This window comes from Dreissena polymorpha, chromosome 4 (genome assembly GCF_020536995.1).
Source record: "Dreissena polymorpha isolate Duluth1 chromosome 4, UMN_Dpol_1.0, whole genome shotgun sequence".
NCBI classification, from domain to species: Eukaryota; Metazoa; Mollusca; class Bivalvia; order Myida; family Dreissenidae; genus Dreissena; species Dreissena polymorpha.
Window position 1 is genome coordinate 41,476,841 of NC_068358.1, and position 14,321 is coordinate 41,491,161.

The following is a 14,321-nucleotide window of genomic DNA, read 5'->3' on the forward strand; positions in this document are numbered from 1 at the left end:
CGGGTTAGGGTTAAGGTACGGGTTAAGGCTAACCCTAGCCCAAACCCGACCCCTAACTATAACCCTTACCCTTACCCTCTAACCCCCCATGCGTATTACAATACCATGCCTCGCTCGTTGTCGTTGTCTGCTTCCCCTATAAAATATGCATTATATGCATCTCTTTAACGATTTTAAAACCTGAAAATTATAAAGCCTTGCAACGCAAAACGATTAAATAATTTGGAGAGTTATATTGTTGTTTTATTTTGTGAACGTACAAGGATTGCTTATATAAAGTATAAAATACATCAATCATTGTATATGCAAGGATGGCCGAGTGGTCTAAGTGGAGACATTTACTCCAGGATTCCAAGGGTCAGTGGTTCGAGCCCTGTTCAGGGTTACTTTTAGTTTATTTTTATTTTATTCTTTATTTTTTTACTTGAGCTTTTTAGATCCAATGCTAACATATACCAATATAAAACATTTAATGACAAACTTCAATACATGCCAAAATCTGTGAAAAAGCCCCTTTAACAAACAAGAGCATCGCATAATGGATGCCACGCTCGGCTACGGGTGCAGTTTTGAATAAATGAAAGCTTGTCAGAATTTATTTTTTTAGAGGTCACAGTGACCTTGACCTAGTGACCCCAAAATGGGTGTGGCGTGTAGAACTCATCAAGGTGCATCTACATATGAAGTTTCAAAGTTGTAGGTGGAAGCACTTTGATTTTAGAGCAAATGTTAAAGTTTTAGCACGACACGGACGGCGGACGTCGGACGGCGGAGGTCGGACGGCGGACGACACGACACGACGAGCTGGCTATGACTATACCTCGGGTTTTCTCCGAAAACGCCGAGCTAAAAATTAAAAGTATAAAAAAGAGTAGAAAATTTAACATTGAAAATGCATGACCATTGTCAATAATAATCTTTACATCATGTTAAAATCCTTCCAGACGTATACACATTTGAGAGCTGAAATGATTTATGAACTTTGACCTTGAATTGTTACCTCAACCTTTCATCAAAAAGCATAGGAGTTTGTATGTGAGATATTGTCTGGTAATTGGGAATAATTATCCGCAGTTATATTACGGTTATATTTTTCCAGGCATGTTATAGTTACAAAGCGGACATTAGCATTTATGAACCTTAAATAGTGACCTTGACCTTTTACTGAGGTGCATCGCAGTTGTATGTGACATATCATCTGGTCATGGGAAAACATAATATCAAGTTACATCAAAATCCTTCCAGGAGTGTTAAAGCTACAGAGAAGAAACTGTCATTTATTACCTTGGACCTTGAATTGGGGACCTTAAACTTTGACCAAGAAGTATGTGAGTTCTTTCTAACAAAATCGTCTAGGCAAAGGAACAATAATCCTAAGTTATATTAAAAAACCTTACGCAAAATCTGAATAAAAAAATTCGCCCCCAAAAACTACTAAAAAACCTACCCATTCACAAGCTCACCATGGACAGACAGCGATTACTATGTGCCCTCCTTAAGGGGCATAAAGAGTAAGTGGAATCAGGGGAATTATAAATTATAGCATCATAAATAATAGTAAAGGACATTCTAAGTAAATACATGAGCATTGATAACCAAGCATAATTTAAATATAATATACAACACTTTATAGTAATACCTTCAAACTGTTGCGGTTTAATCCGTGTGCAGTCGCTTGGAATAGATTTTAGAGAGCTGATATATTGTTTAAATAATGTTTTCAAGTCGGTCACAGCTGCAATATTTGAGTCTTCGAATGTGCAGCCATCTTTAGTCTGAAGAACCTAAATAACAAACAACATAAACTCACAAAAATATGACTTTTCTGTACTGACTAGCATGTAGCATCACACAATTGAATGATCGAGCATTTCAATTATATGTATATATTTTATTTAGCTAATTTAAAAAAAAAAACATACTTCAATTTTTTCACAAATAAAAAGAAATAACATTAACAAATTCCAATTTCACTCACATTACTACATTCTGAAGCATCTGAATACAAGATACTATTTGCAATAATGTGTTTTTCGGTATAACTGTCTAAATTGGACCTCGATTTGTTGATATAATTTATTATTAGAATATTGAACGTAAATCACATTGCAAAATATTCTTTATTTAAGTAATGCAAAATTACTGAAATTGCTTAACATTTACCAGTAAAAGTGTTTAGTTTTTTAGGATAAAACAATTATCAGCACTTAAAAAAATACTACGCACATCTATAACTCACACTATAGAACAGATCATAATCTTGCACAATTGTCCACATTTTTTGTAAAGAATTGTTTGTGTCTTCTTTCTATTATATACCTTTTGTGTTCGACCAAAATAAACAAGACCTGCATTTGAAGCCGCACTGCAACTATTTAAAGTCAAAGGCCAATAATTTCACCAACAAAAATCAATGGACCGCAAAGAAACTCCCACTTCATCAGTAAGTCATGAAGGTAGAGTCATATTACAAAAATCAGCTAAGTATCTGAGAGTGTTTCATAAAAATCCTCTGTAAAACAGTTATTCTCTATAGAAAAAACCAAGGCCAATAACTTCGCCAAAACACAATGGACCCGAACAAAACTCACACTTTAACTGTAAGTCATGTTGGTAGACTTACATACCAAAAATAACTTGGCCAAAATCAATTGACCCGAACACATTTAACACTTAATATGTAGGTCATTAGGTAGACTCACATACCAAAAATAAGCTCAATATCGGACAGCATTGCGTAAAAATCTCCGGGAAACGGAATGCCGGATTGATACAGCTCTATGCCATCCCTACAGGAGGCATAAAAACAATGGCAATGTTGACAGGGGTGCTCACGTAAGTCATAAACTACTTTGCACAATGAGCTCACAAATGCCTCCCATCAATATTGTTGTTGTTTTTTCATGTAAAGATTGTTAATTTGTAAATTTCAGTATATTCAAGGGCGAACTATTAAAATGTACAATTGATGAAGTATTTTCTATTTTATTCTGACCAACTTAGATTCTGTGAATAAATGAGTACATGCTTCTAAGATGTTTTGCTTAAACTTAAAACACCGGCATGTATTTGCCAATAAACAATCATACACCAAAGAGTTTTAATAAATGGGAATTCAAATATTATTACCAAACTGTCATTTTTAATAAATTGGAATTGCTCATGCATTTTATTAAGAATAAGTTATACTGACATATTTCTTCCAACTTGTCCGTTGGTATTCTTCAATTTAAAATTATTGTTCCAATTTTTTCTTTAAAGGGATCTTTTCACGCTTTGGTAAATTGACAAAATTGAAAAAAGTTGTTTCAGATTCGCAAATTTTCGTTTTAGTTATGATATTTGTGAGGAAACAGTAATACTGAACATTTACCATGGTCTAATATAGCCATTATATGCATCTTTTGACGATTTTAAAACCTAAAAATTATAAAGCGTTGCAACGCGAAACGATTGAATAATTTGGAGAGTTCTGTTTTTGTCGTTAAATTTTGTTAAACTACGAAGATTGGTTATATAAGGTATAAAATACTTCAAGTATATGTACTCGGCGGAATAGCTCAGTAGGCTAAAGCGTTTTTACTTCAGGACTCTGGCAGGACTCCAGGGGTCACTGGTTCGAAACCTGGTCCGGGCAATGTTCTTTTCCTTTTTTTAATTTTATTCTTGATTTTTTACTGGAGCTTTTACGATCCAATGTTTACATTTATCAATATAAAGCATTTAATGATTAAGTTAAAAAATGCCAAAATCTGTGAAAAGGCCCCTTTAATTAATATAAAGTTAAAGAAGTATAATATGAATCAAAATTGTATGTATAACTTCATTTGTGTAGCTTGAATACTAAGTTTCATCATTAGTATTTTCAAAACTAATATATATTGGAAAAAGTATATCATGAGGTCAAAGAAGTCATAAATCAAATAGGACCTCTTGTAATGTATTTTATTAAAAGGGATCTTTTCACGGTTTGGTAAATTGACAAAATTGAAAAAAGTTGTTTTAGATTCGCAAATTTTCGTTTAAGATTTGATCTTTGTGAGGAAACAGTATTACTGAACATTTACCATAGTATGTATCTTTTGACGATTTGAAAACCTGAAAATTATAAAGCGTTGCAACGCGAAACGATTGAATAATTTGGAGAGTTCTGTTGTTGTCGTTTGAATTTACGAAACTACGAAGATTGCTTATATAAGGTATAAAATACTTAACTTGCGTATACCCGGCGGAATAGCCGAGAGGGCTAATGCGTTTTTACTTCAGACTAACTCCAGGACTCCGGGGGTCACTGGTTCGAGCCCTGGTACCGGCATTTTTTTTCCTTTATTTAATTTTATTCTTGATATTTTACTGGCGCTTTTAAGATCCAATGTTTACATTTATCAATATAAAGCATTTAATGACAAACTTAAAAATATGCCAGAATCTGTGAAAAGGACCCTTTAATACCTTGCCAGTTGACCACCCATACAGCTTATCTCCTTGATTCTTCAGGTAAAAAACATCATAGGAACCGTACTTGTCCAAGCTCATTCTTATTGCATATCTCTGCCTACAATCCGGATAATTCTCCAGTTTCTTCTTCAAAAAATCTTTTCTATAAACAAAAGATAATGATTACTATAAATTTATTAAAAAACCAGAAGGATACATATGATGTGATTAACTAGCCCGTCTGACCACAGTAATATGATTAAAATACCGCTCAAATGCACATTTAATTATCCATGTACAATACTGCAGTATAGTACATGTATAACGCTATTATCATAACTGTATCATTTTGTAACAAAATACCACAATCACAGGTAATTTTACTTAAAAGAAATTCAGCAAAGTGCAAAAAAAAACAACAGCACAATATGTCCATCCTAACTCGTGTTACCAGTTTTAGGCAGAAACAGTTTCACTTACCCCAAATACATGATTAAATGGCTTAAAAAGCATGTTTAATAGTCGTGTATCTTTAATTGTACAATGGTACCAGTTCGTTCTTCTTGAATGCTCTTAGCTTTTATAGTGTTTTATCCAGGCCGTTTTAGCGTGGCGCGGCGCCATGTCGCTTTTTTGAAGCGCCCCGCTGCCCCTTTCAAAGCAAATCAGCGCCACGCTGCCCTTTTCAAAGGCCGCCGCCCTGTTTTCCGCCGTGCGCGACCTTATTGATAACATCTTAATTGCCTCTTAACCAAGCTTCTAAGCCGACTATTATCAGCGAAGATTCGCGCGGTTGTGAATACGTCATGCGTGAATAACCATGTGTCAATATCAATCGATAATTTCAGTGGCTTTGTAACACTAATCGGTCCGGATACAATCGTGCACAGTTACTTAGGAGACTTGATGAAACCTCGATGTTATTCACATGGAAATTGTGCATTTCATGCATAATTCAGTTATATCAAAACATTTATTTTTAAGCGTAATTAAATTTAAAAAAAAACACCAGTTGTATCTGTAAAATATTGATTTGATTTCAATTTAATGCAAAACAGTTTTAAGTTAATAAAAATTAATTTACAGGGCTTGCACTAAGCGGCGTACGGCCGTATATTACGCCCGATAATTGTTTCCATACGCCGATTACAAAACCCCATGACGTCCACTGTACTTCCTGAAAATTGGCCATACGCCGAAAATAGCAACCCGTGACATATACCGAAAATAGCAACCCGTGACATATTAAAGCTGTCGATTAAAATAACGCTCCGCCTCCTATCCAATACAATTGGCGCAGACTCATATTAAAGCTGTCGATTAAAATAACGCTCCGCCTCCTATCCAATACAATTGGCGCAAGCTCACAGTAGATGTGTGTTGATGAATTGTAGCAGACGACAATTGTAACACGTTTTGCTGTTCACGGTTAGGCAGACCGCGCTTAATTGGAGCACGTGCTTGTTTATTGTCACGATGTTTTGATTACAATAACGTGTGAATGTCGGCAAAGAAGTTGATACCCCGTCTTGAACCCTGTTTGGCCAAAAGTTGTTAATTGTTGTAACAGTAGTAGGCCTGCACCATTGGTTCAATTAAGAACATTATGACCCGTTTGTAACTTGTCAAAATATGTTAATTGGCAAACACAGATATGAATTTTACAAAAATATTGAACTTCTACCACTTATCATTCGTGTTTAGAATGTCGCAACGTACGCTTTCCGATTTTGGCATTCCACTTTCGACGAAACGTAAATAAGAAATTGATGCAAATTGCTTTGTAAGCATAACAAGTTTATATCGGAGACCAATTAACGTGTATTGAATTAATTGACAATGAACAAAAGCCAGTACGGCGCCGTTCCTAGTTACACTTTTTGCGAAATAAAATGTACACAATACAACACGTGGTCATGAAAACAATGTCATTACGCAGAACTTTCTGACTATTCAACAAAGTGTTAGTGTTTGCGAATCTCCATTTAAGATGCATATAAAGGACTTGTTTGTGCAATGTGTGTAACGTTTAAAATATAAATAATTGTTTAAGAGGGTAACTCATTTAACAGTATTCTAAGACTTCTTTGAAAAGCTATAGTTTGTATAAGATATATATCCTATGGTGTTTAATCTTGTTTTTGTTACTACATGAAAATATAAAACACATAATAAAATATACATTCTGGATTTTGTTGGTTTAATTATTCAACAATAAATCTCAAAACTATACATACAATGTTTGTGTGTAACAAAGCTTGTTATTAAGTCACTATACAGATATATTTGTGCCCTTTTTATGGATGTCGCGCGCTAAAGTGCCCTTTTTTGAAATTTTGCACCACGCCCTTTTTCCTTCCTGTATAAAACACTATTTTATAAGTACATACGTACAGCCCGAACGGTCAATAGCTGGGAGTTGGATTATTGCAACTATGGCAACAGTGTGTAAGTACCTTTTAATGTAATAGATAGATCTCAATGTCAGTATTCTTCGATCGTAATCACATAAAGGAACGTGAAAAGGCTACTTAACTAGGTTTTCAACCAGTGAAGTATTAATCTTAATTAATTTAGGTAATAAACTGTGCAATCCTGTCTTCATTTAAGATTAAATTCAAGTTGCTTATTGGATAAAGTTTTACTATTCTACTAATATGACCTTGACCATAACACAACATGACAAAATAAAATGACATGCTAGATCTGTACATATAAGCTACCTACACAACTTAATGCCTCCATCCAAACTTATATTATTGAGGCAAAACTCATCTAATATTTGTAAGTATCAGTAACTTTGACAGGATCGATTGTCTCCCAAACTGTAGTCTCAATCGATGAGTTTATAAAGCTACCTATGTACAAACTTTTAGCAAAATACCTCCATCAACTAGAAAAAAAGAAATATCTTTTTAAAAAGTTATACGGCGTTGATTGTGAAAGGTAAAGAGTTCAATGAATGAGATCAAAGACAGCGAATGTCTTTTTCTGTGCAGTTCTTAGCTGCAACATACACAGTACGGGATGTTGCGCGGAGTTTTCGCGGCTTATTTTCCATTATTACATATTTCTGGTCATAAACCTATAGATACAAAACAGAAAACCAAAAGAAGAATGGAAGTGAAATTAAAACATATAAGTCAACCGGCCACACGCGAAGTATCCGTACATATTTTTATATTTATACGCGCTTTCTACGAACAAACCTGTTTTAGTGGTTTGTCGGGAATTGCCATTTGATTTGATTATTAACAGTATCGAAAATCATCGCACTCATGCTTAATACATCAGTCAATATGGTGGAATAATTCTTGTTAAATTAATAAAAAATAATATTTATTATGGTATGTTGAAAACACATTAAGAACCTATTATTTACATACCAAATTTATATCGCTGAATATCTTCATTAAACATATTTCTGGTCTAAAGAAAATTCCAGTTCACCTAGTTCACGCGATAGCGTCTATATAATAAGCCGCGAACTGACCCTTATACCTTGCGGGTCGGAATACAATGCGTTAAAGTGATGCCACGCCTCCACTGCTGGAACGACGGCTTGTTAAAACTTTATACTTTTACATGTTGAATGTTCAATTTCGAAAAAAAATATTTAATGGTTTGGCCAAAACGAATGTCAGGATAGGAAAAAACGATACTTTTATGAACTTAAATATACTAGTACACAGACAGGTATATGGAATTAATTACTAAATATGAGAACATAGCCTTTAAGTACAAACGCTCTGGCGCGTGCAATCCTTTGAAAATAAAAGGTGCACGCACAAACTGTATTGATGTCAAGAATTGAGTGTAAAACTGTTCTATCTATCAAGCATTTTTATTAGCGATAAAATTGTTTCATGGAGAACACGCAGTAAAACAGTGTTACAAAGACACGGTCATGTTTCTAATGTTTTGGTGGTATGCTCAAATCAGCCAATGGAATAAATGAAGCGTATTCATTCGTGTCAAGCCGCGGGAAATTTTATTGAATTTTATTGGACACTTACACAAGTCAGGTAAGGTCAAAAGTGACGTTAAACAGCTATGCCGAAAAACAAAGTTCAGAACAATACCTTCATTCAAACTCAACTCGAAGCAAAGTTTTTTGTGGAAACTCTTGTTATATTATTAGCAGGGATGGGAATGAATACTGAAATGATATTCAAATATTAGTTTAACATTATTTAAATACATGTATGTTCAAATTTTTAAACCTTAAATTCAATTGTTCAAACTTAAGAATGTCCTAAATTACGTTCTGTTCCGGATTGCCAAAAAGTTCAACATAAATTGTATCTGACAGATTAATCCTTTTTGAAAAACGATAATTGAGAATAGTTCTTGTCTTGTCACAAGACATTTTACTTTCATAAGGCACAATATATTTTGGATTAATACGTCAATATAGTCTGTATGTCTCATCACTTGTGTGTGTGAAATAATTCCAAATACAAGAGTTGGCGATGTGAACCTCTTAACCTTAATATTAGTTAGAATCTAAATTTAAGATTTATAAAGACCATGTAGTTATAGTTTTAAATGAATGTTCTTAAGACTAAATAAATTGATACTTATGGAAAGCAAATTTAAGGATAATATTTGAGTAACTAAATTCTGATTAGATAATCATGGATTTAAAAAATGGATAAAGTAATTATTGGCCATTTTAATTAAGGTATCGCAAGTTTGGTTGCGTCTGTTTTCAGATGCAGAATTGTGAATGACATGTCAATAATGTTGTACAAAACATTAAACACGGTGTATTAAAGCGAGATTATACGATTTTGTCAAATATTTATTTATTTAAATAAAATGGGTAAAAAACTTATAAAATATGTAGTTTAATATAAATTAAAATAAAAGTTAAGAAGAACCTGTGTCGAAAAATGCGATATAAGCCAGATATTCAATTCTGAAATCAAAAAAGCTGTACAGTCGAATTCGCCAGCATGTAATTCATGCATGTACGGTGTGAATCTAAATTTAGTTTAATGGTTCATTTTTAAATTCCTGCCACGATATCTATTCATACGACACACAAACACTTACTAAAAAGACGAATGCTTTGGTTATTGTAGGAAAATATGTACGAAATATCTTCGTCACAATCGGCTCGGGGCGCTTATTAGTCTTTGCTGCATTTTATGATATTCGTCTTCAATGTTTAATTTTTCTTACCTATTTTGTGTTATTGTAACATATTTTATCAATATATTACAATTTAAAACATATAAGAAATCGTATAATCTCACTTTAACATCGCGGCAAATTTACAGATAAAACCACTTAGGATATCCGCACTAAAACAAACATGCGACTTAATACTTGGAATATTTTTTTGAATAAAAATCAAATATTTGTATCAGAATTTCGGATTTAAATATTCTGCCGCTTTTTGAGCATTTTTCACATCCCTAATTATAAGTCACTGAAACCTTGACATTGATTAAAAATTGGTCCCCAAGACAATCAAAAGCTAGGTTTCCATGCAAGCTTTAATTATCCAAATTCTCATCATTTAAAGTACTGACCAATCAACCAGAAACCAATCTGAATTACCGCACAAACCAAGCAGTATTTAAGCCATCCGTCATACTGAAAACCTAGAAATTTTAACTTAGTTCAAAACCTGTTCAATCATCGAACAAGTCAATCTTATTTGTTACTGTTATGATATTGTTAAATTTCAGATTCTATGTTTCCAAACAGATTGAAATCATAAACGGGTATGCCGAATTTATACATACGAAACAGGCCCATGCACTCTCAGTCGGTGTAACTTTAAAGTTGCTTGTGAGCGTACATCAGAGGTTGTCGGTGAGCGTACATCAGATGTTGTCGGTGAGCGTACATCAGAGGTTGTCGGTGAGCGTACATCAGAGGTTGTCGGTGAGCGAACATCAGAAGTTGTTGGTGAGCGTACACTATGACATATATTTCCATAGAAGTCAACGAATAGACAGTAGCACTTCTCAACAGCTGTCAGGAATGAATACATCTCCAGCTTGTCTTGGAAGAACACTTCCTGGAGAAAACAAACAACACACTATGTTAGTTACGAACTTCTGTATTTTGATAGTGTAGTTATAAAAATGATAGGACAATGATAACAAAATAATAGACAGTGTACTATAATGTTCTGTCTTTCAACTTACCGTAACAACAGAGCTTCTATAGAACTATCACAACTAAAAATTCTATATCATACTAAAATATATATAGAAATGTATTGCTTCAATTTGTAATCAAGTCTATTGACAATAAACACTGTCTTAACATAGTCCCGATTTAATTCTGTAAAATTACCAACTATGAATATCTCCGTAATCCCTCATTTAAAGCAGGTGCACACACGTGACTTAGTTAAATGTATCTCAAAATTTTGTCGTTCGTTAATTCAAATGGATCTTGCACTGAGTGACAAAAAGCTTCACATTAATTAATTGAGTCAATATCCTTCGTTCAAGGGCACACAACTCTGTAACAAAAAGTGTAACACACAAACATACCCTTTTTCACTTCTACATAGTTTACACAGCACCCTAAAAAGGTCTGTTTTAATGAACAGAAAACTGTTTGTGACACACGGTACACATGTACAATCACGTGAGTATCCAAAATTGCCATGGCATATAACTCTTCAAAGAAAATAACAACGCAAACAATAATATCATCTTGCACTTCTACAAAGTACGAACAACATACCTATAAGTAAAAAGCTTCATGTTTCCAGACAGAAGACTGAGTGACAAGTTCGAAACACAAAGTACACACGTACAATAATTTAAGTCCCAATGCCCCCTACAGCTGTTGAGCTATTAAGGGTATTACCCATTTTGCCCTCCAGCTGGTGAGTTAATATAAAGCATAATGACCCATTTGTTTTGCAGCTGGTGAGTTTGAGAGAAGAATGTCCCAATTAAAACTGCAGATGACGAGTTATACAGACTAATGTTCAAATTTGCCCTGCTGTTGGTGAGTCATTAACACTTTTGAATCGCATATAATTTGAACTGCAGTTAAGGATTATTACAGAAATATGCCCCAATTAAAACTGCCTTCAATATCCTATTGTTAAGTTTCAAATTTGTGCAGCTTCACTATTCATGATATACTAGATACAAAATGAATTACCTCTTGAACACCCTGGGCTAAAATTGTGACTTTGTACCATGCAATACCCTCCAAGTCCAATATGTCATACTCTACTTTAAGTACTGTCTCTATCCTGCATGGAATCTGAAATACAGAACATATACATACGACTTATTTATTTCACGATTTCAGATACTACGCAATTTGCATATGTTTTCAGACACCAATTTAGAATTCACCTAAGTTTCAATGTTTTCTGTTACTTTAAAAAGGAGATAAGTTGTAAACTAAGTTTTTTTTAACAAACAGCCATTTCCGATAACCGTAACACACGTTTTACTGTGAATTAATCTCATCTATAAAGCTATTGCTGAACATCTAAAAGCATCCCAAACAGGTAAGTTACATTTACAGTTATGTGTCAGGAAGTATGTCCCCAGCCATCCCAAACATCATCTTCTATACTTAAGTGAGTTTTATGATAAAAATCATGATTGCACTTACATGAAAAATGTCATCAGACAGATTTTTCACAAGTTATCATGCAAGTATAGGTGATTTCCATACTAATATTGTAAATACATGCAGATTATATTGTAAATGCAGGAACTACATGTATGTTTCGCGAAAGTTTTCAAAATAATATTTGTCTGTAAACACAAAATTTGTAAGTCTAACAAAAATAAATAGGATAACAAAAAATCAATCGTAATTAACTGTAAAAGTTGATATACAAATTTATTAAAACCCAGTGAATTGGACAAACAACAGTGAACTAAAAAATTACCTTAGTCGCAAAAGTAATCTGCGAATTAAATCCTTTAAACTCTGTTTTCAGTAGAACCTCTTCTTTTTCTGAGTTTTGAAGCTGGGGTGTTTGGGGTTTTCCAGATGTGTCATTTTCTTTCACTTCCTTGTATTCAAAATTCAATTTCCAGCATCTGTATTCTTCTATACTGTAGAACTTGTTACTTTTTGATATAATGTCTTTAACAAAATACTTCTTGAAGGTTTCTGCAGGGTGTAACTGTTTGTCTTTTAGCAACTCATTTGCCTTTTCTATGAGGGGAGACTTTACCATTATTCTATCAAAAAAACTTTTCAGAACACATTTAGGTAAAAACATTTTTAGATCATACTGTTCTAAGAACTCTTTGCAGTTTTCTTCTTGATTGTTTTCCTTTGCCCAGATTCTGACACTCGTCGCCAACAAAAAAGTACCTGCCCCTCTGGCTTCACTAGCTTTGTTGTGATCTCTGTAATAACTCAAACATTCATGCAAAAAATCCCATTTTACCTGATAGAACAAATACTGAAAGCACGGTGAATATTTTCTTTCCAAAACATCAATATAAGCTTCATATGGAAGGAATCTTATTCGAAAATACACATCGTTGCGTGAATGAATGTCATTTTTAGTTGGAGGCAACCAAAGGAATCGTTTCTGTTCTCCATCCAAGACACACAGTCCACAGCAGTTAAACATAACAGGTGGAATGTCTAACCTTTCCGCAACTGCTTCACATACTTCTTCATATGTGTCAGAAGTGTTGACATCAATCTTCATGCATTCCCTATCAGGCCCATACACACTCACTTGAAAACTCATGCTGGTAAATGAGGAACCTGAGCCGCTATCCATGGGATCATAGTTCTTCTACTTGTTTCTTTTTCGCAACATGATTGACCGATTTATAAGCTGCCAAACTCTCTATAACAACGATTCTTAAGAATAATATTTAATGTTTCAATTGTGTATGCAGTTAAATAATATCAATGGATAAACTTTCTCAAATTAATTGTAACAGTATGTGGTAATTTAACATTCTATTTCTTTAGCCTTAAATATACCACAATATACAATTCATTATTGAATTATCAAACTGAATGAAAGAATGATGCTTTAACAGACATTTTGCCAATAAATTACAAACCATCAACAAATGTGATGTTTTATCAGTTCATACTGATTTCTTTTGCTTTAAAGGTGCCAAAAGAAAGGGTCTGTCATGTACAAGATGATCACATTTTGTTCAGCTCTTTATTTAAAGCCATAACACGGACACTCATGCTATCTCAGAGCAAACAGACCCAATCCCAAATGTGATTATTTCATATCGTTAATTATTCGAAACAGTGTCTTTCTCTGAGTGTTTATATGTTCAAATCAAGCTTTTTTCAGATTTCAAGTTCAAACTATATGTCACATTAGAATGTATAAAGTAATTGGATTGGTGTAAACTATTCAATCAACTTTAAAACAAATGTTTTGCAAATGCAAAATAATGAATGTTACAATATTGTTGTTAAAAAAACAACCACTTTGGTCGAATACATTCCTAATTTGACCAGATTCCGGCCGTTTCAAAAAAAAAGCAAGAAAACTCCTTCATCTATACATTTAGCAAAATAGAAGTTATAATTTTTTTTTCTAAAACCTTGTATTTCGGAAACGAAAGTGACTCAACAAAACCAATTAATGTGATTGAGTATCCTTTAAATAATTGGCCGACACCTCAAATTTTTAGGATGAAGAGTCTGACAAATGAAAAAAATCTAGAACTTGTTTTTTCTCTAATTTACTAGCAAGATTTTGCATTTATATGAGCATTAATCAATATATGTTTAACAATGTAGAAAATACAAAACAATGATATAAAAACCTGCCTTGATTAAGGCCTTTGAATGATTTGTGTATTGGCAAGTTCATGATTTATTCGACACGATAAGTGTGTCAGATACATCCGTTAAGACATCGATCAAGGAATCAATTAATCAAT

At 33.5% G+C, this 14,321-nt stretch overlaps 1 protein-coding gene across 7 annotated transcripts in view; it reads right to left on the reverse strand.

Moving 5' to 3' along the window:
• LOC127879166 (tyrosine-protein kinase JAK2-like) overlaps positions 1-14,321 on the reverse strand; it is a 487,084-nt gene that overhangs the window by 472,311 nt on the left and 452 nt on the right. For all 7 annotated transcript variants that reach the window (XM_052425848.1, XM_052425847.1, XM_052425850.1 and 4 more), the window contains exons 2-6: positions 12,329-13,252; positions 11,581-11,685; positions 10,194-10,471; positions 4,453-4,600; positions 1,640-1,784 (exon numbers count right to left, since the gene is read on the reverse strand). In XM_052425848.1, the coding sequence (XP_052281808.1) occupies positions 1,640-1,784; positions 4,453-4,600; positions 10,194-10,471; positions 11,581-11,685; positions 12,329-13,183 (1,531 nt within the window). In that variant the 5' untranslated portion in view covers positions 13,184-13,252. The remainder of the gene's footprint in view (positions 1-1,639; positions 1,785-4,452; positions 4,601-10,193; positions 10,472-11,580; positions 11,686-12,328; positions 13,253-14,321) is intronic.